Raw genomic sequence first — 24,924 nt, 5'->3', positions numbered from 1 at the left:
TCTTAAAGCTGCTGTGAAGCATTGAGGGAAATTTTACAACGTTCAAAATGCTATAAATACATCTTCTTTTTGCATGGACCCTTTTTTTTTGCCCAAAAGTAAATGACCTCATACTTACTCGGTTGAAATCCAGCTGCAGCTTTATCTACTTACTTAGCCAGCAATGTCTTTTTGCAGTTTTATACTTCGTCCTCACTACTTATTTTACTGCAATGTTTGTGTCATTTTCATTATGTGGCAGTTCTCTGTTGTGTTTCTAAGTGAGTAATTAATAAATATAATGAATATTTGAGGTCCCAGCTCAGATCATTGAGACACTAATAGTTAACATTTTTCTAATTTGAGTACTTACTTGTTCTTTCCGTTTGCCATTTAGTCAGTGCTTTAATTTTCCACTTATCACCTTTCATAAGGAAAATATTGTATGTTCTGTGGAGGTCTCCATGAATACAACTATGGATGTTAACAGGCCATGATATCTCATGCAAAAATACCTCTGACAATGCAGTGCTCTTTCACACTGTGTCATCCAAGATTGTGCTCAATACCTAATACACCCTGGGCATTGAGTCAGAAAATAGTGCCATCAAGGACCAAACTGATCAGTTTACTCTGCAACATATATCACACATTGATAGGTTAAGTCTGTGGGCAAGAAGTTGGCAAATGTGGGAAAATGTGATGTTCCATTTTGGAAGAGAGAACAAAAGTATAGTATTATTTAAATGGAGAAAAAAACTGAAGAAAGCTGCAACACAAAGGGTCCTGGGGATATTTGAGCATGAAACATGGGTGCAGCAGGTAATCAGGAAGGCTAATAGAATTTTGCCCCTTATTTCAAAGGAATTGAAGTATAACAGCAGGGAAGTATAACTACAACTGTACAAGGTGCTGGTGAGACCACACCTGTGGTGCTGTGAGCAGCTTTATTTCACTTACTTAAGGAATGATATTATTTCATTGGAGGCAGCTCAGAGAAGATTCTCTAGGATGATCCCTGGTATGGAGGAGTTATCTTATGACAAAGGGTAAACATGTTTGGAACTCTACTCATTGGAGTTTAGAGAATGAGAAGTGATTTCATTGAAACTTACAGGATTCTGAAAGAGCTTGACAGGGTAAATGCTGAGAGGATGTTCCGTCTCATGGGAGAGTCTAGGACCAGAGGGCATTGAGGTCAGATAGTGTCTCATTCTCAGAACTAAGGGGTGCCAATTTAAGACTGAGATAAGAAGGAATTTCTTTCTTTGAGGGTTGAGAGTCTTTGAATCTCCTTGTCACAGATAGTTGAGGGGGCAGAGTCCTTGTGCACATTTAAGGCTGAGACTGATAGATTTTTGATCCATAGGGGAATCAAGGGTTACGGGGGAAAGACAGGAAAGTGGTTGTGAGGACTGTTGGATCAGCAGTGATCCTATTGAATGGAAAGCTCAATGGCCAAACAGCCTTATCTTGTTCCTTTCTTGCACAGTCTTATATTGGTTTAATCAAGCTTCCAAATTAAGGATTGGCAATAAATGCTGGCCAACCAATGATGCCTACGCCCCCAAGTGAATAAAAAGAAAGTAGTCTGGCTAGAATTTTATAACAAGGTTGAGAGTTGATAACGGGAGTAGTAATTAATTTGATAATTATTAGTTCTTCAGTATAACAACTTTGTCAAATCTTAAAAGGTTTTTGGTCGTAAAATTAATGGAGCATTTTCTGCATGAGCTTAAGATGTGTGCTAAAGCGTTAAGTTCTGTGTTCCACAATTTCATGTGCTTCAGGCATTCCTTTTTCTATTCTGGTTTGTACTAGGTGTCTGATCGACAAATAATTGTCACCGTGGATGCTGGAAAGCGAGTAGTATCCCCTGCAGGGCTGCAGCAAAATATTGATGCTCTGGTGAAGAAATACAATTTGTCACGGGCTTTTGTACGTCCATCAGGCACAGAAGATGTGGTCCGCATTTATGCTGAAGCTGAAACCCAGGCAAGTATGGCATTGAAAATCAGTTGATTCACTGTAAAGCTGTATTACTCTAATGTTGTAAGTTCTAGGGATTTTGAGGAATTTTAATTATTTTAAATTAAATAACTAGGTTTTGAATTTTTAATTTAATACACTAGGGTTCTCAGTTATGTTTGACCTAACCAGGTATGAACAAAAAGTATTTATGAATCAGCAAGAATTTATTAAGCATATGTTATGCATGTCTATTTGTTACGAAAACTTAAGATGCAGTGAAGACAGCAAAGAAGATCCTTAGAGTGGCAATGTGGCTCGGTGGTTAGCAGTGCTGCCTCTCAGCCTGGTTAGGAGACTAAGACACTATCTGACCTCGATGATTAACCATAAATCATGTTTCTTGAAAATAAATCACTCAGCGAAAGCAAGAACTGCAGATGCTGGAGTCAGAGACAACACAGCAGGCCAGGCAGCATCAGAGGAAGAGGAAAGTTGACATTTCAGGTCAGGACCCTTCTTCAGAAACGTCAACTTTCCTCTTCCTCTGATGCTGCCTGGCCTGATGTGTTCCTCCAGCTCCATGCTGTGTTGTTTCTTGAAAATAAAACTGCAGCAGAAAATTTCATACAAATTTCACTTAATTCAAGAATCATTTAAGTTGTATCTTCTCAGATATACAAATTTAAAATTCAACACTTTGAAAATTCCCCTTATGCAACTAAACAATTTGCTTCAAACTGGTATCAAGTGTAACTTGCACCATTTCTAGCAAAATTTAAATTGGAACAAAGAGTATCACGTGTTTCAATTTTCAGTACAAGTTTGTAATTCTCCAAAAAATTAAAGTACACAGTTAGTCTGCCATGCAATGGAATTGTGCCCAAAGTGTTCCTTTAATTACGTGTTTTCTCTTCTGTGACTTCAACTATTTTTAATGCATGAGCATAGCAATTAGGAGCAGTTGTAGGCCATTTGACCTCAAAACCATACCACCATTTATAAGTTCTGAGGAAGGGTCACTGGACCCGAAACGTTAACTCTGTTTTCTCCTCCACAAATGCTGCCAGACCTGCTGAGCTTTTCTAGCAACTTTGTTTTTGTTTCCACCATTTATAAGATTATGCCTGATCGTAATGTGGCCTCAACTCTATTTCCTGCCTACCCCGTAGAACCTTTGAGTACCTTGTTACCATCTGTCTACCTCTGCCTTGGAAATATTCAATGACTATCTGGGGTACTGTAGTGGTGTAATTCCACAGATTCATAACCTTCCGTGAGGAAAAAAAAATCCATTTGACTCCGTCTTAAATGGAAGGTCCTGTAATTTTGAACAGTTCTAGACTTTCCCACAAAAGGAAGCCACCCCCTACCCTCTCCCTGTAACCTTGCATCTCCCATGGTATGATTTACCTAGCCTGCACATCCCTGGACACTATGGGCAATTAAGCATGGCCAATCCACCTAACCTGCACATCTGTGGACTGTGGGAGAAAATCCACACAGACACAGGGAGAATGTGCAAACTCCACACAGGCTGTCACTAGAGGGTGGAATCGAACTCAGGTTCCTTGCACTGAGGTAGCAGTGCTAACCACTGAGCCACCGTGCTGCCCCAAGATTTCTCCTCATTCTTAATTCCAATGGATACAGGTGCAACCTGCCTTTCTTTCATCAGATAACTCCTTCATAACAGAAGTCAGTCAAGTTTTTCTCTGCACTACGTTTAATACAAATGCTATTATAGTCCATTCTTAAATAAGGCAATCAAAACTGTACACAGTACTCTAATTATTTTTGAACAAAGTAAAGATCCTGTTTACATGTGATCTACAAGAGTGGTGTGTGCAGGTTATTTGTGGACTATTTCACAATCCAGAGAGCATTTTGTGAGATTCTTTTGGTGTATCTGCAGAAATAACATGCACCATTTACAAAGTAATTACATCCAAGCACAATCAGTGTGGATCTCTTGTTGCTACCTATACTTCAAATCAGAGAGCTGTACAGCGTGGAAACAGACCCTTCGGTCCAACTCATCCATGTCGACCAGATATCCTGAATAAATCTAGTCCCATTTGGCCCCATATCCCTCTCAACCCTTCCTATTCATATACCCATCCAGATGCCTTTTAAATGTTGCAGTTGTACCAGGCTCCACCACTTCCTCTGGCAGCTCATTCCATACAAGCACCACCCTCTGCATGAAAAAGTTGCTCCTTAGGTCCCTTTTAAATATTTCCCCCTCAACTTATACTATGCCCTCTAGTTTTGGACTCCCCCAGCCCAGGGAAAAGAGCTTGTCTATTCACCCTATCCATGCCCCTCGTGATTTAAAAGCCTCTATAGAGTCAGCTCTCAGCTTCCAATGCTCCAGGGAAAATAGCTCCAGCCTATTCAGCCTCTCCCTATAGCTCAAGCCCTCTAACCCTGGCAACATCCTTGTAAATCTTAGATAAGCCCAAAGAAAATCTCAGTGCATTCAGTCACAGTGTTATACATAGTGCACTGAATTGATCGGCTATTTGATATCTGACAGATTATAAATAGAATAATTCATGTTTACAGTTTGTAAAGTGCAGTTTGTTTATTTTGCAGAGTAATGCAGACACTCTTGCACATGAAGTGAGCCTTGTCGTGTACAAATTGGCTGGAGGAGTAGGAGAGGAACCAAAGTTGTTGCATTGAAGAAAACAAGATAATTGGTGAATGTGTCGACGTGCACTCCTTGGGCTATACTTTATATTAAGACTACAAGGAGACACTGGCTGGGGAAGTGGGGAGGTGGAGGTGGGGGTGGGGGTGTTCAGTAACTGGAATTTGTGATCCTTTGAAGGTTAAAATACATATTTTGCATGTTTATTCCACAATCAAGTAGTAATGGTGCTTTCGTGAGAACTGCTGATTATAAAATTTCATATTGAATAGTTGGAATTCTTTGTTTTGACCTGGATCTGAATACAACTAATAAAAAAAATACTAGAGCAGGAACATCTGTTTACGATATGTAATATTTTATGGATTGAATAATGTCATAAGCCAAACTTCATGTAGTCTTGCAGGATAGCAGCATTCTTGCTTGAGATTTCCTTCTTTTCCTGGCTTGGAAAAATCTAGGGTGGTAGGAATGTGGTTCCCCACATTCTCCAAAAATGTTGCTATCACTTGTGTCCATGTATTAGTAGATATAAGTCCTACTGCAGAACTGAGGTTCCAAACTGATTGTTGAATGGAGGATTGGAGAAGTGCTGCACTATTGGACATGTCAACATAAGATATTAAACCAAGACTCCTCCTCCTCCCTCACATGGATGTAAAAGATCCCTCGCACTATTTGTAAAAAAAGGGAGTAATCCAGGATTCCTGAAGATAATGGAAAACCTGGAAACATTTTGGAAATTTAAAAGGACAGATGAAACTTTTCTGACTTTGCGCATCCAGTGACTTCCATATTTGTTTGCTTTACTTCACATTTTTTTTTGATCTTCTGCCTGTTGCCACTAGCTGTTTTTTGAGTTTCAGAACATCAGTCATTGACCAGGTACACTGTGGCCAAAAGAAATCTGGCCATCATTGGTGCGGTTTTTGGAATCTTGCTGTATGTAAATTAACTACATTGCAATAATGACAACAATCAAAATATTTTGATTGTCCACTGCTTGTGAAAGGCACTGTGTAAATGCAAATGCCACCACCAGGTGGCATAAAAGTGAAGTGTGCTCCGTCATGACCTGTCGTCACGAAAGCGGGACTCTGTTGCCAGCTGTATTTGGGAGCCTACTCTGAATCTGAGTAAGCCTCCACTCCCCTGGGTGAGCAGTTGAGGGCAGAGGACCCTCCTTGTGATGTCCTCAGCCTGTCCTGTCTGTTACAACATGGAGTCAGCCAGCCAAATCAAATCAGTGTCCCCTGTCCCTCTAGTTGCAACATGGTGAAATTAAAATACTGAATGACCCTCAAAATCGATTTCCAACCAGACTTTCTGAAAGACCAACACCAGACACCAGGTTTATAGCTTAAACTAAAGATTTAACAATTTATTGATAAATTTAGCAGAGCAAAGTTAATTAAATGTATGATTTATACCCAGTTGTCTTTGATTCTATCTCCCCATTCTCTCAGCTCACATGTTACAGTCAAATCAAAAAGTTCTAAGACTAAAAAAAAAATGAGCTGAGATAGAATGTCAGAGTTGTACCAAAATAAGCCATTTAGACCCTATAGAATAATCCAATTAGTGCCATTTCCCCAACTTTATCCCTTTTTTTGTTTTTTTTTCTTATATCCAGAAGTGGAATTTTTTTTCAAACCCATCACCGAATCATTGTGACAATTTACACCTTCATCTACTAATCCCACCAGTAAATCACCTATACATGCAAAGCCTGTGTATTTGCCCATAACCAATATTCACACAATCCACAGACTCCACAGCTCTGTGAAATAAACAGTTGGACTGGGAGTGTGTCAAATGCCACAATCTGAAATTGCACAAGTCTGCTGTGTGTAACACTCTCACCCCAGGTCCCCAGTCGAAATTCAGAGAACTCCAGGTGTACAAAATGATCAGAGGTATAGATAGAGTGGACAGCCAGAGATTTTTTCCTAGGGTGGAGGTAGCTATTACAAGGGGACATAGTTTTAAAGTGAGTGGAGGTAGATATAGTGGAGACGTCAGAGGTAGGTTCTTTACTCAGAGAGTGGTTGGGGCATGGAATACATTGCAGAGAGGGTAGTGGAGTCAGCCTCATTAGGGGCATTTAAGCGGCTATTACATAGGCATATGGATGATAGTATAAGTTACGGGTGGAGTTTAGATAGACCTTAGGATTAGGGTACAAGTTCGGCACAACATCGTGGGCCGAAGGGCCTGTACTGTGCTATGTTTTATGTTCCAATATAGAGAGCCATCCACTGGGAATTCTCACATTGTGTGGTAAATAAGAACGGGTTGCAGATGAAGGTGTCAAACTGGATGTTGTGCAGCAGCAGTTTGTGCAAAATGTGCTTTTTTATGAGACAGAAGAACGTGGAGGGCATTCCTGAGAGACCACTCAGGTTGTGGTGCATGGGCTCCTGAGGGAGGGTCAGGACCCTAGGGGGAATGTGAAATTCCATTTGACCAGGGGTATGCAAAGACAGGATCCCAGCACACACCCAACCATCCTCCAACTGGTGCATAACATCAGGGTCTGAGCACCACCATTTATAGGCAATGAATGGCACCAGTTGCAAGTTGGATGTCCACCATTACCATTTGCCAATTCCTGCGGTAACATCCAGTCCAGGCCTCCACTGCCCACATGAACCTTTGATGATGGAAGTGCAGATCCTGACAGCAGGAAACCCCGGCACGACCCAACTATATTCCAGACAAAAGACAGGGAGACAAAGACTCTCATGATCTACGAGCAGGAGATTGTGCACCCAGCAGAAGAAATCTGTTGCTAAGTGGCATCGGCTGGGGGGAAACTTGACATAAAGATATTGCTGCAGGGTCTGAAGACAGAACGTCACCACCTGGACGCACAGACACACCAGCGAGACTGACTGCCCTCTTCAGTGGGGAGACTGAGAACCTCTGCCGCGATGCAGTGCATCATATTGGCCCAGAAGAACTTCTTTTGGACTTTGGTGGCAAAACCAGGGAGAAGAGTCAAAGAGGCCAGCTGGTACCAGAGCACAGAGGCCACCAGCTGGTTTATGACCAGCACTTGATCCCTGTAAGATAGTACAGTCCAGCGGCCTAAGCAGAGACTTCGGCCATCCCAGGTGCACTGAGTTGCCCATGCAGACCAGAAGATCAGTTCAAAATTGTTCCAGTGATCCAAAGCCAACTGTCGTGATGACCGAAGTGCTTGTCAAAAAATGCCTGGAGTTAGTCAGGGGGGCACTAGGGGATCCATAATCTGATTGAAGATAAACACGACATCATTCCCAGCGTCCACCACTGAGCCGCATTTGCTTCTTCTGGGCAATCGTCTTGGCTACTGACCCTGCCCCCAGTGAGAGAGTAGGTAGTGGTCCAGTGCAACCAGCCAGCTCCATTCCCCCAGTGTCACCACTCCCAGGATCACTTGGCAGAGGGTCCCTCAGTGAACTCTGTCAGGGCAGGTTCTGGGGCATTGGTTGGCAGAGACTTGGGGCCCTGCACCCCCCTTGACATTCAGCCTCTCAGGAAAAAGGTCCTCTCTGAAGACTTAGGCACTTGGTAAAAAACTAGGAGGGAGACAAAAAAACACCTCCCTGTGTGGTCACCATACTTGCATTGCAGCACTCGCAAATTCTAGTTTGTCGTTGGGATGGATGGTTGCTCAGCAGTGGGAGTACAAGCCGCAACCCGTGGCACTGGAGCTGCTAGGCTGTGACACAGGACCTGGCTCTTGTGACCGGGCAGGTTGGGGGCGGGGGTCAGGCTAGAAAGCTAGAATGTCATAGAAAGCTTTAGAGAAAGTTTTGATGAGATTGTACTTGGTCTTGTATGCCATAGAGAGTTTAAAAATTGTTAGGTTTTCCACTCCTACCTTATTTACCATTGTCTGTCAAAGGAATTGCTTCTGGAAATTGGATTATCATATCAGATTTGTAAGGATGTACTTGATGTCCTGCTTCCTTTCCAGTAGTGGTCCTACACAGATTACTAACAGACAACTGAATATTTTTCAAAGACTGGTAATAGGTATTAAAGGCATACTGTCAATGGGATCTGAAACGTTAACTCTGCTTCCTGTCCACAGATGCTACTAGACTTGCAAGGTTCCCCAGTAATTCCTTCAGACCTTTCAGCATCCCCCACACCTTGTCCTTAGTGATAGCCATTACACTTAGCTCTGCCCCCTGACTCTCATGAAGTTTTGGTATGCTGCTGCTGTCTTCCACTGGGCAAACTGATGCAAAATACCTATTAAGTCCTCCGCCAACCTAGGGGTTCCTTCACCTTAAGCTCCCTAATCAAATCTGCTTCATTAGAATATCATCAAATCCAGAATTGCCTGTTCTCCAGTGGGCTCTACAAGCTGCTCCAGAAAAAACTCATAGACATTCCACATATTTCTTTTTTTGAGATCCGCTACCAACTTGGGTTTCCCAGTCCGCCTACGTATTGAAGTCTGTGCTTATATCTTAGGTCTGCCATTTTCTCCACAGTTGATGCAGTTTATGTCTGCTTTGCCCACAGCACAGCATTACACTTCCAGAAGATGCAAGGAAAGGAATTCTAGGAATCTATTCTACCTGGAGGAAGGCATTGCAGTTTCTGGTGCCATTTTATTTTTTGTAGTAACAAACTTGGTGTTTTCTTTAATCTCTTTATCTTTTACCAACTCCACACACAATTTTACATTATCTTTGTTCCAACAATTTCAGCTACGAGCTCCCAAACATCACGATTCACTGCAGTAGACCCTTGGAAATCCAGCCCCACTACTCCTGCAGTCATCACAAACATGAAAAAGTTTATCTGTTGAAAATCCCTGATTTTTTTCTGACTGATCAACTCAGGACAAAACACTCACTAGGTTTTTCTACTTAAGAAGAAATTAACTTTATTACAATTTGTCCTTAAACAAAGACAAAATGAATTGCTAATTTATAATTCTCTGTGACAGACTCGATACCTCTTAAATTCCACCAACCCCAATGCCCATTTACAAACAGATGCACAAAGACAGAAAAGACATGGATATTAAGGGTGGAAGAGGGGGGAAAAAAAGAGTATCAAGGAACCAGGTCAATAGCATCAGTCTGGATCCAGAAGATGAGCTGTTTTAGAACATAGTACAGCTCGGCACAGGAGTGATGTTGTGCTGAACAAGATGCCAAATTAAACCAATCCCTTCTGCCTGCCCTTGGCCCATATCCGTCCATTCCTTGCATATTCATGCACTTAGCTAAAATCCCCTTAAATGCCCCTAATGTATCAGCTTTCACCACTACTCTGGCAGCTTGTTCCAGACTCCTATCACTGTGTAAAAATACTTGCCCCTCACATCTGCTTTGAACCACACCCACCACCCGCACCCCTCCAACCTTTAACACTAGAGTGCATGCATTTAACATTTCAACTCTGGGAAAGAGATTCTGACTGCTAACCCTATCTATGCATCTAATAATTTAATGGACTTCTATATAGTCTGCCCTCAGTCTCTGCTGCTTCAGAGAAAACAACCAGGGTTTTTCTAGTCTCTCCTTATTTCTCATACTGTCTAATCCAGACAAGCATCCTGGTAAACCTCTTCTGTACCCTCTCCAAAGTCTCCACGTCCTTCCTGTAATGTGGCAACCGGAACTAAGTGTGGCCTAACCAAAGTCTTATAAAGCTGCAACATGACATCCTTACGCTTGTACTCAATTCCCTGGCAAATAAAGGCAAGCATGCCATACACCTTCTTTACCACCGTGTCTATTTGCATGGCCACTTTCAGAGACCTATGAACTTTGAACTCAAGATCTCTGTGTTACATCAGTACTGTTCAAGAGTCCTGCCATTAACTGTATACTTTTCCTTACATTTTATCTCCTACAGTGCAACACCTCACACTTTCTCAGATTAAACTCCACCTGCCATTTCTCAGCCCATATCTGCAATTGATCTATATCTCACTGTATTCTTTGACAACCTTCTACACTATCCCACAACTCCACCGATCTTTGTCATCTGCAAACTTACTAATCCACCCATCTACATTTTCATCTAAGTCATTTGTATATGTTACAAACAGCAGAGGTCCCAGTATGGATCCCTGGAGAACACCACTTGTCCTAGGACCCCGAGCCTAAAAAATTCCCTTCCACCACTCCTGTCTGCCTTTTATGGGCAAGCTAATTCTGAACTTATGTCACCATGGCCAAGTCATCATTGATACAATGCATCTTAATCCTCTGGATGAGCCTGCTGTGGAGGAATCTTATTGAAAGCCTTACTAAAATCCATGTAGACAACATCTGCTCTGCATAAATAAAAACCGAAAGAACTGCAGATGCTGTAAATCAGTGGGGTAGGGGGCTAGGACATGGGAGAAGGCCCTGTCAATATTGAGTTCAGTAATTTTACGGCCTAAACTCTCCCATGTTCTCCCATCCCATGGATGCCCCCCATCCGTCACACCAAGCCTTGTTATCACATAGCCTACCATTAAACACCACCCGTTGTTAGTCATTAGCAATCCCCATTAACAACTATTCACCCTCCCAACTGAATCGTTATCAACTCCTTTGTCTGTCCAACTGTTCTTCTCTCTCTTTAGTTTCTATCTTATCGTTTACTCCCTTCCCTATTTTCTGCATATAAACTGACGTTTTCCTAGCTACCATCAGTTCTGAAGAAGGGTCATCGGACCTGAAACATTAACTCTGATTTTTTCTTCACAGATGCTGAGCTTTTGCAGCAACAACTTCTGCTCTGCCCTCATCTATCACCTTTGTCATCTCCTTAAAAAAATTCAATCAAGTTAGACATGACCTGCTCTGCACAAAGCCATGCTGACTATCCCTAATTAGGCCACACTCAAATGTGCATAAACCCTTTCCCTAAGAATTCTCTCCAGTGACTAACGAGGATAAAAAGATCTTGGTCAAACCCCCAGCAACCTTTCTTGCCTCTCACAACCTGGGGGTAGATACCATTGGGCCCTGGGGACTTATCCATCTTAATGCTCTTCAAGAGATCCAACACCATTTCTTTCTTGATCCGGGTGCTCCGGTTTCCTCCCACAGTCCAAAGATGTGCAGGTTAGGCGGATTGGCCATGCTAAATTGCCCGTAGTGTTCAGGGAGGTAGAGGGTGTATATTAGGTGGGTCATGGGGGGATGGATCTGGGTGGGATGCTGAGAGGTTCGGTGTGGACTTGTTGGGCCGAAGGGCCTGTTTCCACACTGTAGGGATTCTAATTCTAATTCTAATTATGAGTTGCATACAATGTGCTCCAGTAACACTGTCTCCTTGGTTTAAAACAGTATCGTCCTTTGTTAATCCATAGACTATGCAATAGGGCTACTTGCATACGTAACAGCATAAATAGCAAGGGACAGACAGAGCAAAACAATTTCAGAACAAACAAATCAGATCTAAGCTCTGCAATCCCATCACATCCAATTGTAAATGGTGGTGGGCAACTAAACAACTCACTGGAGGAGAAGGCTCCACAAATATCAATATGCACAAGGGAGAGCCCAGCACACCAGTGTAAACGAAAAAGCTGAAGCATTCTCAACAACCTTCAGCCCAACATGCCCAATAGATGACTGATCCTAGCCTCCTCCAGAGGGCCCCACAATTGAAAATGCCAATTCTATTTGCTACAAATGATATCAGGAAACGGCTGGAGGCACTTGATACTGCAAAGGCTAGGGGCTCTGACAACATTCCAGGAAGAATTGTGCTCGAGAACTTGCCATTCCCCTAGCCAAGTTGTTCCATACTTGCAACAACAATGGCATCTACTGACAAAATGGAAAATTGCTGAGGAATGTCCTGTAAACCAAAAAAAAGGACAAATCTGATCCAGCCAGTTACTGTCCCATAATTCAACTCTTGATCATTAGTTAAGTGATGGAAAGTATCAGCAACAGTGCTATAAAAAGCTTACTTAGTAATAACCTGATCACTGATGCTCAGCTTGGGTTCCTCCAGCTCCACTAGTCAGGCCTTAGTTCAAATATGACAAAAAAGCTGAATTCCAGAGAAGAGATGAGAGTGACTAGACTTAACATTAAGGTCACATTTTACAGAGTGTAGCAAATAGGGGCAAAACTCTCCACTTGTTCAGGTCGTACCTGGCTGTAGTAGTTGGAGGTCAGTCAATAGCAGTTCCACAGTGGAGTGTTGTGCCTCAGCCATTTTCAGCTGCTTCATCCATCCGTCCATCTCAAGGACAAAAGTGGGTATGTTGCTAATGATTACATAATATTTAGCACTTAACCACTCCTCAGATGATAAAGCAATCTATGTCCAAAAGACCTGGACAAAATCCAGTTCTGGGCTAACAACTAACAAGTGATATTCACGTCATGTGGCTGCCAGGCAAAGTCATCATCAACAAAAGAACATCTAACCATCACCCCTTGACATTCAATGAAATTACCATTACTGAATACTCCACTATCAACATTTTGGAGGTTACAACTGACCAGAAACTGAACTGGACCAAATAAATACTGTAGCTACACCAGCAGGTCAGTGGCTAGGAATCCTGTCGATAGCAATTCACTGTCTGACTTCCCAAACTTGCCTACCACTAGCAAGGTACAAGTGAGGAGTGTAGTGGAATATTCCCCATTTGTCTGGATATGTGCAGGTCCAACAACATTCAAGAAGCTTGACATCATTCAGGACAAAGTTGCCACTTGGTTAGCACCACATTGTCATTGGTGGAGGGAGTGAATGTTCAATCAGTAGCAGCAGTATAAGATGCACTGCAGAAATTCACCAAAGCTCCTTAGCGAGTATCTTCCAAACCCATATGACCACCAACATTGAGAAGGACAAGGGCAGTAGATATATGGGGTCGTCACCATCTGTAACTTTCTCTCCAAGCCACCCTGTCCTGACTTGGAAGTATATCACCAATTCTTCAGCGTTGCTAAGTCAAAATCCTGGAACTGTCTCCCTAATGGCATCGTGAATGTATCTACACCAAATAGGTTTACAACTATTCACGAAAACAGCTCACCACCACCTTCACAAAAGGAACTTAGGGCTGGGATATAAATACTGACCCAGATAGCAATGTCCATATCCCATGACAGCATTTAGTAAAAGGTCCAAATAAAGGAAATTCACACCAGATCTGTTCAAAGTCTGCCCTATTGTCATGGGCAGAAGCATTTGTGATGGATATTCCCTGCCTGTCGCAGCTACATATTTTAGGATTCAGCGAACATGGTCAGTAGTGCACTATTGAGTTAATCTTCATGATAGACACTGAAGCCCCCCAGCCAGAATACATTCTCACGTGCCTTTGTCACCCTCAGTGCTCCCTCCAAGTGGTGATCAATATGACAGAGTACTTATTCATCAACTAAGCAGTCAGCTCACCACATTTTCAAAGGCAATGAGAAAATTAGGGCAATAAATGCTAGATTTTTACATTTTTTGAAACCTTAAATAAGGAATGCAGAGATCTCCAACTTAGCACTGAGCAATGCATGCCCTCAATGCCCTGATCCTCATCTTCATTTCTCTTACTCTGTAATCACTTTCTGTTCACACTTAACCCCATCTTTCACATTCAGCACTCATGATAACAGTTCATGACAAAGAACATGTTGTTTTGAGGTCCGGATGTTACTTATAACAGTTAAATAATGGATTACATGGTGCACAATCCATAAAATCACAACTACAATCAAAGATACATTTAATAATGGGTCATCCCCTGTCAAATTGATGATTAATGCAATTATTTGGAACCAGTGGAACAGCACAGTAATTTATATGGATACATTTAATAATGGGTCCTCACCTGTAGAGTTCATCATGAGTGAAATTATTTGGAACCAAATAGAGTAGTACAGTAATTTATATTTTGGGAACCATAATTAATGAGTCAACATACTTGGACAAAATCAAATTCATAATCCAGTAATCAGAACACAATCTGTACAAATAAAATTTAATATAATTACATTGTTGAAATTTGTCCTTGTTTAAATACAAACAAATATACACATTGCAGAATATTTGCTTTGAGTGATTACACTACCTCAAACAGGGCACTATTATGTTTTTATGACACCTTCGAGAAAATCTTTCTCAAGCACTTCCTCTATTTTTTGTGAGCTTTTGCTCCAGAAAGTTTTCTGGTTCTCGGGTTTAATGTCTTTGATCGAGAATGTGTTAGTCCATGGGACTGGACTCCCTGAGGATCCAGTAAATCTGCTTGAGATTTTGTTGGAAAAGAACTGACTGAGTACATTGAAAAAGGGAAGCAACTGCTCAATACTACGAATAGAGTAAACGGTCAGCAGCAGATGACCTGGTTCCCACTCTAGTGTCCTCACCGAGTTGTCATCTTCTAGATTTTTCTGTAAATAATCAAAATTCTTCCATTAATTAGTTTTAGTACTTTCTGTTTAAGATCAATTTCAAGCATAATATTCAAGCTTGTCCAAATTATACATTTGAATTTTGATTGCTATTTCAAAAACAACTTTTTATACCAAGCTACATAAGCAGATGTTAAGGGCAGATGACCAAATGCACCATCAAAGAGATAGCATTTACTGAATGTCTTAAAGGAAGGAAAAAGAAATGGTATGCTTTTGAAGGCAACTCCAGAACTAATACCGCAACTCATCCCTCACACCCCCTCCCCACAATAACAACCAAAACAGAATCCCCCTCGTCCTCACGTACCACCCCACCAACCTCCAGATCCAACGCATCATCCTCCGACACTTCCGCCATCTGCAATCCGACCCCACCACCAAAGACATTTTTCCCTCCCCACCCTTATCTGCTTTCCGGGGGGACCACTCTCTCCGTGACTCCCTTGTCCGCTCCACACTCCCCTCCAGCCCCACCACACCCGGCACTTTTCCCTGCAACCGCAGGAAGTGCTACACCTGCCCCTACACCTCCCCCCTCACCCCCATCCCAGGCCCCAAGAAGACTTTCCACATCAAGCAGATGTTCACCTGCACACCTGCTAATGTGGTATACTGCATCCGCTGTTCCCGTTGTGGTCTCCTCTACATCGGGGACACCAAGCGGAGACTTGGGGACCGCTTTGCAGAACACCTACGCTCGGTTTGCACTAAACATCTGCACCTCCCAGTCGCGAACCATTTCAATTCCCCCTCCCGTTCCTCAGACGACATGTCCATCCTGGGCCTCCTGCAGTGCCACAACGATGCCACCCGAAGGTTGCAGGAACAGCAACTCATATTCCACTTGGGAACCCTGCAGCCCAATGGTATCAAAGTGGACTTCACAAGCTTCAAAATCTCCCCTCCCCCTACCGCATCCCAAAACCAGCCCAGCTCATCCCCGCCTCCCTAACCTGTCCTTCCTCCCACTTCAAGCCCCAGCCCATCTCCTACCTACTAACCTCATCCCGCCCCCTTGACCTGTCCGTCCTCCCTGGACTGACCTATCTCCTCCCTAACTCCACACCTACACTCACTTTTACTGGCTCCATTCCTGCCTCTTTGACCTGTCTGTATCCTCTCCACCTATCTTCTCCTCTATCCATCTTCTATCCGCCTCCCCCTCTCTCCCTATTTATTTCAGAACCCCCTTCCCCTCCCCCATTTCTGAAGAAGGGTCGAGGCATGAAACGTCAGCCTTCCTGCTCCTCTGATGCTGCTTGGCCTGCTGTGTTCATCCAGCTCTACACCTTGTTATTCCAGAACTAATGGCCTAAGTAACTAAAAGTGCAGACCCCCTCAATGGTGAAGCAAATAAAATTAGTGATGCTCTAAAGGCCAGACTTGAAGAAAAATAAATCTCAGCTGTAGAAGAAGAATCATCTGTAGAGATGTAGAATCTCCTAATTTCACTCCTGAAAGGTTTGTTTCTAATCTTTAGATTGTGTCACTATGCAGCCAAATTGCATGTGAAATAAAGTACTGACATTTTACAATGCAGCCATTGCTCATCTCTACTTACTTTCTAAAATATTCAAAAAGTTAAAATGAGAGAAAGAAAAATGTAAGTACAAGGAAAAATTTAACAAATCTCCTTCCCAAACTGCACATTATACTCTGACTTTGCCAAGATCAATAATCACCACCTTCTCTGCATTTCTGAACAAGGTTCCTGTTTTACAATCCATGCTACGACAGTAATTTTGCTGATGGCTAATTGTGTTTTATTTATTCAAAGGGGATGTCTCACTGGCAAGGTCAGCATTTATTGTCAATCCCTACTTGGGTGGCACGGTGGCTCAGTGGTTAGCACTGCTGCCTCACAGCACCAGGGACCCAGGTTCAATTCCACCCTCAGGTGACTGAAGATGAGTTTCTTCCAGATGCTCCAGTTTCCTCCCACAGTCCAAAGATGTGCAGGGTAGCTGGACTGGCTATGCTAAATTGCCCATAGTGTCCAAGGATGTTTAGGTTAGGTGGGTTAGACATGGGGAAATGCAGGGGTAGGGGAATGAGTCAGAGAGGGATGCTCTTTGGAGGAGTGGTGTGGAGTTGTTGGGCTGAATGGCCTGTTTCCACACTATAGGGATTCAATGATGATCTTGTCTTTGAGATGTCAGTAGTGAGCCCATTCCTGAATTGCAACAGTTTCACACCCAGAATGCAGTTGGGGCAGGACTGATAAAATTTTGACCCAATAATAGTGATGGAACAACAATGCAGTTCCAACACAGAATGGTATGCGAGTTGTAGGTGATGACATTCCCATGAGTCATAAGTCTAGAGGTCTAATGAAAGAAAAAGACCCTTTGGCCCATTGCATTGGCACTGGTCAAAAACACACACATATTTTAATCCCAATTCAGTCACTCAGCCCATAGCCTTGAAAGTCTTGGCATCGAAAGTGTACATCTAAGTACTCCTTAAATGTTTTAAGTGTTTCTGCCTATATTAAGTGTTAGAGACAACGAGTTCTGGATTCACCTAGCAAAAATATTTTTTCCTTACATTTCCCTCTAAACCATAAATCTATGCGCCCCAGTCACTGAACCCTTTACCAAAGGGAAAGTTTATTCCTGACTACTCTGTGTATGCTCTCAATTTTATACATCTCAATCATGTCTCCCTCGGTCTCTTCTGTTTGGAAAAGCAATCCAGCCTATTCAATCTCCTTTCATAACTGAATCCTCCATCCTAAGTAAAACTCCACTGCACCCTCTCCAGTGCTTTCACATCACTCCTATAATGTGCCCTTAGCTGTAGCCTAACCAACATTTTCTGCAGTTCCAGCATCACATCCCTGCTCTTAAACTCTTTGTCTCAGCTAACAAAGGCAAGTATTCCATTTGACTTCTTAAGCACTTTATCTACCTGTACTGCTACCCTGAGGATGTAAATGCATACCAATGTCCCTCTGATCCTTGGAGCTTCCCACAGCCATATGTTCATCATGTATTCTGTAGTCCTGTTTGTTCTGCCCAGTGAATTGCCTCACTTTAAGTCAGGAGATAAGCCACAGTGAACACATCTGTCACAAAGGTTTGTGGCCCATGTAACATCAGATCCTAGTTGAAGATCTGGTATCTCACCTGCTGACATTGCATTTCATCAGACAAATGTAAAGTTATCTGGACCCTTCACTCCAGAAGACAGACATACCCTTAAATTAAGCAATTCAAACTTTATCTCTGATCAAAGACAGAGGGCTTGATTGTAGGTGAGGCATGAATGGGGACTGGAGGTGCAGCTCTTGAGGGGCTTCTGTCGCTGAAATTGTCCAACAGTTACAAGGTGCTTGCAAGCCAGGTGGATGAGTGTAGGGATTGCATGGACTCCACAGCACTGTGGAGGAGGCAGCCACTTAAGTGAGGGTAGGAAATAAGAACGCTGTAGCTTGAGGGGCCAGTATAATGAGGTGGATAGATATGTTCTCTGCAGCCGTGACCATGCGTCATGAAGGCTTTGTTGCCTGGTCTGTTCCAGGGTTAAGGGCATCTCCTCAGGCTGGACAGAAACATGATGTAGGAGAAGAGAGAACCACTTGTCGTCAAACATATTAGTACTAAGAATGTTGATAGGATGGAAAATAAGTTCTTTTGAAAGATTTTGAACAGTTAGGGACTGCACAAAAAAGCTGAACCTCCAAAGCAACAATCTCAGGTTTACTACCTAAGCCATGGTCAAATTGGCTCAGGGTAAATAAGGCAAGGAGTTAAATGTGCGGTTTGAAGATTGGTGTAGGTGGATGGGTTTCCGTTTGTGGAGCAGTGGCACTTGTATTAGGGTAAAAGGGAGCTGTTCCGGTGGGATGGGTTTCATTTGCTGGACAATAACTAGAGCTAATGAATGCATGGCTAAGGAGCTGGTGCAGGGGGCAGGGTTTCAGGCTCTTGGATCATTGGGATTTCTTCTGGGGCAGGGATGACCTGTACAGCAGGGGACGGTTTGCACGTAAACTGGAGGGAAACCAATATCCTCATAGGGAGGTGGGCTAGTGCTGTGTGGGGTGGTTTAAACTACAGTGGTAGAGGTTAGGAACCAGAGCAGCAGGTCAGCAAGTGGAGGGACAGGTTAATGAATATGATGGGGCTGATGTACGTTTATTTCAATGTAAGGAGTATTATGGATAAGGCAGACGAGCTTAGAGGCTGGATCAGTATGTAGGACCAAGACATTGTGGGCTTACAGAGTACTGGTTGAGAGAGGTACAGGACTGACTGTTCCAAGTTTCAGGGTTTCAACGTTTTAGACAAGATAAAGCGGGAGGTAAAAGAGGTGGAGGAGTTGCATTACTAATCAGGGACAATGTCATACTTACACTCAAAGGATATACTGGAAAGTTTATCCACTGTAGCAAAATGGGTACAGCTCAAAAACAAGCTGCAATCACTCTGATTGGATTATACTATAGCACTCCCCCTCCAACCCCCAGAACATTGATGACAGATCTGTAGGCAGATTGTGGAAAGATGCCAAAAAAAAGGGTGATTTTAACTTCCTCAATATTAACTGGGACTTCCTTAGAACAAGAGGATTAGACAGGGCAGAATTTGTTTGGTGTACCCAAGAGAATTTCTTGAAACAGTATGTGGATAGTCCAACTAGAGGAGGAGCCATTCTGGACCTTGTGCTGGCTAATGAGCCTGGCCAGGTGACTGACCTCACGTAGGAAAGCATTTTGGAAACAGCAATCACAACTCCTTAAGTTTTAAGATAACTATGAATAAGAATAAGTCCGGAAGTTGCAGGAAGATACTAAATTAGGGGATGGCAAATTATGACAGTATTAGACAGGAGCTAGGGAGAGTTATTTGGGAGCAGCTGTTATTGGGCTAGTCCACATTTGACATGTGGGTATTGTTTAAAGACCTACTGATCAGAGTTCAGGACCGACATGCTTCAGTAAGGAGGAAGGACAAGGACGGCAAGATACGAGACCCTTGGATGATAAGGCACGTTGTGAATTTAGTCAGAAAGAAAAAGCAAGGTTTAGGACCTGAGAGGAATAGAAAGAAAGCAGGGAAGAACTCTAGCAGGAAATAGGAGACCAAGAAGGGGCCTTGAAATGTCCTTGGCAAGCAGCGTTAAAGAAAATCCCAAGGCATTTTATATATAAGAGCAAGAGGATAACTAGGGAGAGGGTAGGACCATTCAAGATTAAAGGAGAGAACTTGTGCTTGGAGGCAGAGGATATGAGTGAGATCCTAAATGAGTACTTTGCATCCATATTCACTAAGAAAAAGGGCATGGAAGATAGTGAGATTAGCGTGTGGCATACTAATATACTAGGGCATTGTGAAGTCAAGAAGTAAGGAAGTGGTGTTGGGTCTCTTGAAGAGCATTAAGGTAGATAAGTCCCCACGTCCAGGTTACTGAGACAAGCAAGACAGGAGATTACTGAGGCCTTGACAAAGATCTTTGTATCCTTTGTGTTCTGAGGAAGGGTCACCGGACCCGAAACGTTAACTCTGTTTTCTCCTTCACAGATGCTGCCAGACCTGCTGAGCTTTTCCAGCAACTTTGTTTTTGTTCTTTGTATCCTTTCTAGTCACTGGAGAGGTTCCAGAGGACTGGCAAGTAGCAATGTTGTTCCTCTGTTCGAGAAAGGAAAATAGGGATAATCAAGGAAATTATAGACTCGTGAGTCTCCCATCGGGGGTTGAGAAGCTATTGGAGATGATTCTTAGGGATAGGCTATATGTACATTTGGAAAAGCATGGCTTTGTGTTGGCAGATCATGTCTTATTAACTTGATTTTTTTTGAGGAAGTGATGAGGGTGATCTATGAGGGTAGGGCAGTGGATGTTGTGTGCATGGATTTTAGTCAGCCTTTCAACAAAGTCCCTCATGGTAGGTTCATTGAGAAAATTAAAAGGCATGGGATTCAAGATGAGGATATGGCGGGATATAGATATTGCAGATATGGGCGGAGAAATGGCGGATGGAGTTTAATCTAGGCAAGTGTGAGGTGTTGCACTGTGGGAGATCAAATGTTAAGGGAAAGTATACAGTTAATGGCAGGACCCTTAACAGCATTGATGTACACAGGGATCTTAGCTCCCTGAAAGCAGCCACACAAGTAGATAGGGTGGTAAAGGAGGAGTATGGCATGCCTGCCTTTATGGATTGGGGCATTGAGTACAAGAATCAGAAAGTGATGTTGCAGCTTTATAAGACTTTTATTATGCCACACAGAATATTCATTCAATTCTAGTCACCACATTACAGGAAGGATGTTGAGGCTTTGGAGATGGTGCAGAAGAAGTTTACCAGGATGCTGCCTGGATTACAGAGCATGAGCTACAAGGAAAGGCCTGAAAAACTAAGGTTGTTTTCTCTGGAGCAACAGAGGCTGCGGGGAAACCTGATAGAAGTTTATAAAATTATGAGAGGCGTAGATAGGTTTGACAGTCAGAATCTTTTTCCCCCAGAGTTGAAATGTCTAATACTAGGGGGCATGCATTTAAGGTAAGAGGGGAAAAGTTTAAAGGTGATGAGGGGCAAGTCATTTTTTTTTAAAAAATGTAGGTGCTTGGAACGCACACTGCCAGGGGTACTGGCAGAGGCAGATATGATAGGGACGTTTAGATAAACACATGAATAGGTGATGAATGGAGGCACATGGACCATGGGCAGGCAGAAGAGATTGGTATAATTTGGTGACATGTTTGGCACAATATCATGGACCAAAAGGTCTGTTCCTATGCTGTATTGTTTTATGTTCTAGGGCTGTACAGAGGATTTTACAATTATTTGGGTGGGGGTGGGGGGTGCACAAGAAAGTGAGAGGAGGATTTGCGAGCTTACAAAGCAAAGGGATATGGCACAATTGCAAGAAAACTATTTTGATAATGATATCCAGAGGATAAGAGTCTGTAAGCATAAGTAAACAGCAGCAAATAGGGTCAAAGGAGGAAAAGTGGTAAAAATTCAAAATTAATAACTCTTAAATGCACATAGTATTCACAGCAAAATAAATAAATTAATGGCACAAATAGAGGTTTGAGAGGAGGTAATGGCCTAGTGGTATTATCACTGGACTGTTAATCCAGAGAACCAGATAATGTTCTGGGAACCTGGGTTTGAATACCGCCACAGCAGACTGTGGAACTTGAAATCAATAAAAAAAATCTGGAATTAAGGAGTATAATGACGACCATGGGTCGATTGTTGGAAAAACCCATCTGGTTCACTAATGTCCTTTAGGGAAGGCAACTGCCATCCTTACATATTTTGGCCTACATGTGATTCCAGACCCACTGCAATGTGGTTGACCTGCCTGTGAATGAATCAAAAAAATGGATATGATCTTATTGCCCTTAGAGAGACGTAATTAAAAGGAATAAAAATTGGGAACTAAATATTCAAAGGTACCAGAGTTTTTGAAAGGACAGGCAGGAACAAGGCAGACAGTACAAATTGGAATAAATACGATTGTAAGAAATTATCTTGGATTGAATGATGTTGAATTCAAATGAATGGTGGTAAGAAATAACAAGGGGAAGGAAACACTAGTGGGAGTAGTCCATTCACCCTCCATCAATTGTGATTTTGTAGGACAGAAAATAAATCAGGAGGTAATAAGGACATGTCAAAAAAGCTGTATACAAATCATAGGTGATCTTCATGTAGATTGGGGAAATCAAATTGGCAAAGGTATCCATGAGAAAGAATTCACAGTGTATTCAAGACAGTTTCCTAGAACAAAATGTTAACGGTCCAGCAGGGATCAGGGTATTCTAGATCTGATGATGTGTGATAAGGCATGTTTAATTAAGGATGTTATAAGTCCCCTACGGAACAGTGTCCATAACATGATAGAACTTAGCATTCAGATTGAGAGTGAGAAATATGGGTTAGAAACTTAAATAAGGATAATTACGTAGGGATGAGGGCAGAGTTGGCTGGAGTGGACTAGGAAAACAATTTTGGCAGAACAAAATGTTTGAGGAACAAGGATTCAAGGAAGGAAACAAAATGGCACCAAATTGAAAGAAAAGAAAAACATTAGGATTGGGAAAATCTTAAAAACCAATAAAAGATTACCAAAACAAAAATGAATAAACTATGACAGCAAGTTAGCAAGTAATATAAAAACAGACAGTAAGAACATATTTAAGAACATTAAAAGGAAACAGGAAGTCAAAGTGAAGCATTCCAAGAAAACCAAATAATCCCCCAGGTCATCATGGGGGGAATAAGCATATTAATTATCATCAGAGAACCATGGACCTATTGTTTGACTTTCTGGGATTTTAAAGCTACAGAGATTATGGATATTCTGGTAGTAAAGACAGACAGCAGGATAAAAGGGTCATTTTCAGGATGGCAACGGAACTATTGGAGTACTATGGGATCAGTGCAGCAGGCACAATTATTTACAGTATATATTTGACTTGCATGACAGAAATGAATGTACTATTACCAATTTGTGGATGACACAAAAATAGGTGGCAAGGCAAGTAGTGAGCATGACACAATCAGCCCACACAGAGGGCTATAGACAAGTTTAGAGAGTGGCCAAATGGAATATAATTTGGGAAAATGAGAGTTTAGACACTTTAGCAGGAACAAAAGAAGAATTGAATAGTATGTAAATGGGAAATGACTGCAAAAAGTTACAGCACAGAGGGATTTGGGCGTCCTTGTGCATGAATCACGAAAAGCTAACAACCAACTTCAGCAGGGAATAGGGAATGCAAATGGACTGTCGGTCTTTATTTCAAAGGGAATGGAGTGTAAAAATATGATGGTCGTGTGAAAACTATAAAGTGTGCAATGGTTTCCCCAATGTTAAAAGAACTCTTACACAAGCACCTTCCATACCCCCGGGATGAAATTTGGGACCTGGAAAGTCAGGACCCTCACAGACAGTCCCACCAGTGACTGACCGGAACACTGCACTGCCATCATTGCTCAGGAATTCAGGTGCTATGATATTGACATCACTACCCTGCGTGAAAGCCAGTGGGTGAGGGAAGGACAGCACAGAGGGCAAGGTAATGGCTGTCCCTATATCTGAAAAGGCAAGGCCGAAGAAGAGCGCTGAATCCAAGGAATCAACTTTGCTATCAAAAACAAACTGGTGGACCAACTCAAAGACTCTCCTGTGGAATAAGTGAAAGCCTCATGACACTCTGATTCACTCTTGCTTGGAACCAGTATGTCACAGCATTCAGTGCACATGCACCAATGCTTGATGCAACAGATGAGGACAAGGAGAAATTCTACTCCAGCCTTGACCGTTCTGTCAAGAGTCTCTACAGTGGAACAACTTATCGTCCTGGGCGACTTCAATGTCAGAGTTAGCAAAAGTGCAGACCTTTGGGGACATGTAATCCGGAAGAGGGGAGTTAGGAAGCATGGGAAGCAAACTCCCAAAGGCACTCCTGACCAAATGCCTTGGACATAACCTCCTAATCACCAACACACTACTCTACCAAAGACAACAATACAAGCAAATGTGGCAGCACCCAAGCTCCAAACACTGGCACTCCTTGATTATGTCATCATCAGAACAAGGAATTGGAAAGACCTTAAAATCATATGCACCATAACACAAGCTGACGACTGCTGGACGGACCATTGCCTGATCTGAGCTGGGATCAACATAGATATAGCCCTGCTGCAGCAGAGACAAAGGAAGCAGTGCCGCAGAAGGTTCAACATTTATGCACTTTAAGACCTGGAAAAAATAGCCTCATACAACAAACACCTCTCCACAAATATAGTGACCCTTAGCAACACAGTCATGGGATCCCAACAGTCTCTGGTCTGCCCTTAAGACTGCCATCATCAATGCCTGCAAAAACTCAGTCAGCCACTCAGACAGGAAACACCAAGACAGGTTTGATGAGAATAATCATGAGATCCAGGAACTATTAAGCCGGA

The 24,924-nt window shown here is 42.5% G+C and overlaps 2 protein-coding genes across 11 annotated transcripts in view; one reads left to right on the top strand and one right to left on the bottom strand.

Moving 5' to 3' along the window:
* The window catches only part of pgm3 (phosphoglucomutase 3), a 50,294-nt gene extending 45,356 nt beyond the window's left edge, over window positions 1–4,938 (top strand). For all 3 annotated transcript variants that reach the window (XM_020534601.2, XM_048600587.1, XM_048600588.1), the window contains 2 exons: window positions 1,801–1,974; window positions 4,546–4,938. In XM_020534601.2, coding sequence (XP_020390190.1) covers window positions 1,801–1,974; window positions 4,546–4,635 — 264 coding nt within the window. In that variant the 3' untranslated portion in view covers window positions 4,636–4,938. The remainder of the gene's footprint in view (window positions 1–1,800; window positions 1,975–4,545) is intronic.
* Window positions 4,939–14,541: 9,603 nt separating this feature from the next.
* The window catches only part of dop1a (DOP1 leucine zipper like protein A), a 249,275-nt gene continuing 238,892 nt past the window's right edge, over window positions 14,542–24,924 (bottom strand). For all 8 annotated transcript variants that reach the window (XM_048600578.1, XM_048600584.1, XM_048600582.1 and 5 more), the window contains one exon: window positions 14,542–14,970. In XM_048600578.1, the coding sequence (XP_048456535.1) occupies window positions 14,665–14,970 (306 nt within the window). In that variant the 3' untranslated portion in view covers window positions 14,542–14,664. The remainder of the gene's footprint in view (window positions 14,971–24,924) is intronic.

Source organism: Rhincodon typus, chromosome 9 (assembly GCF_021869965.1).
Source record: "Rhincodon typus isolate 14 chromosome 9, sRhiTyp1.1, whole genome shotgun sequence".
Taxonomy (NCBI): domain Eukaryota; kingdom Metazoa; phylum Chordata; class Chondrichthyes; order Orectolobiformes; family Rhincodontidae; genus Rhincodon; species Rhincodon typus.
Note: the sequence above shows the minus strand (reverse complement) of the source record. Positions and strands in the feature narration are given on the sequence as shown.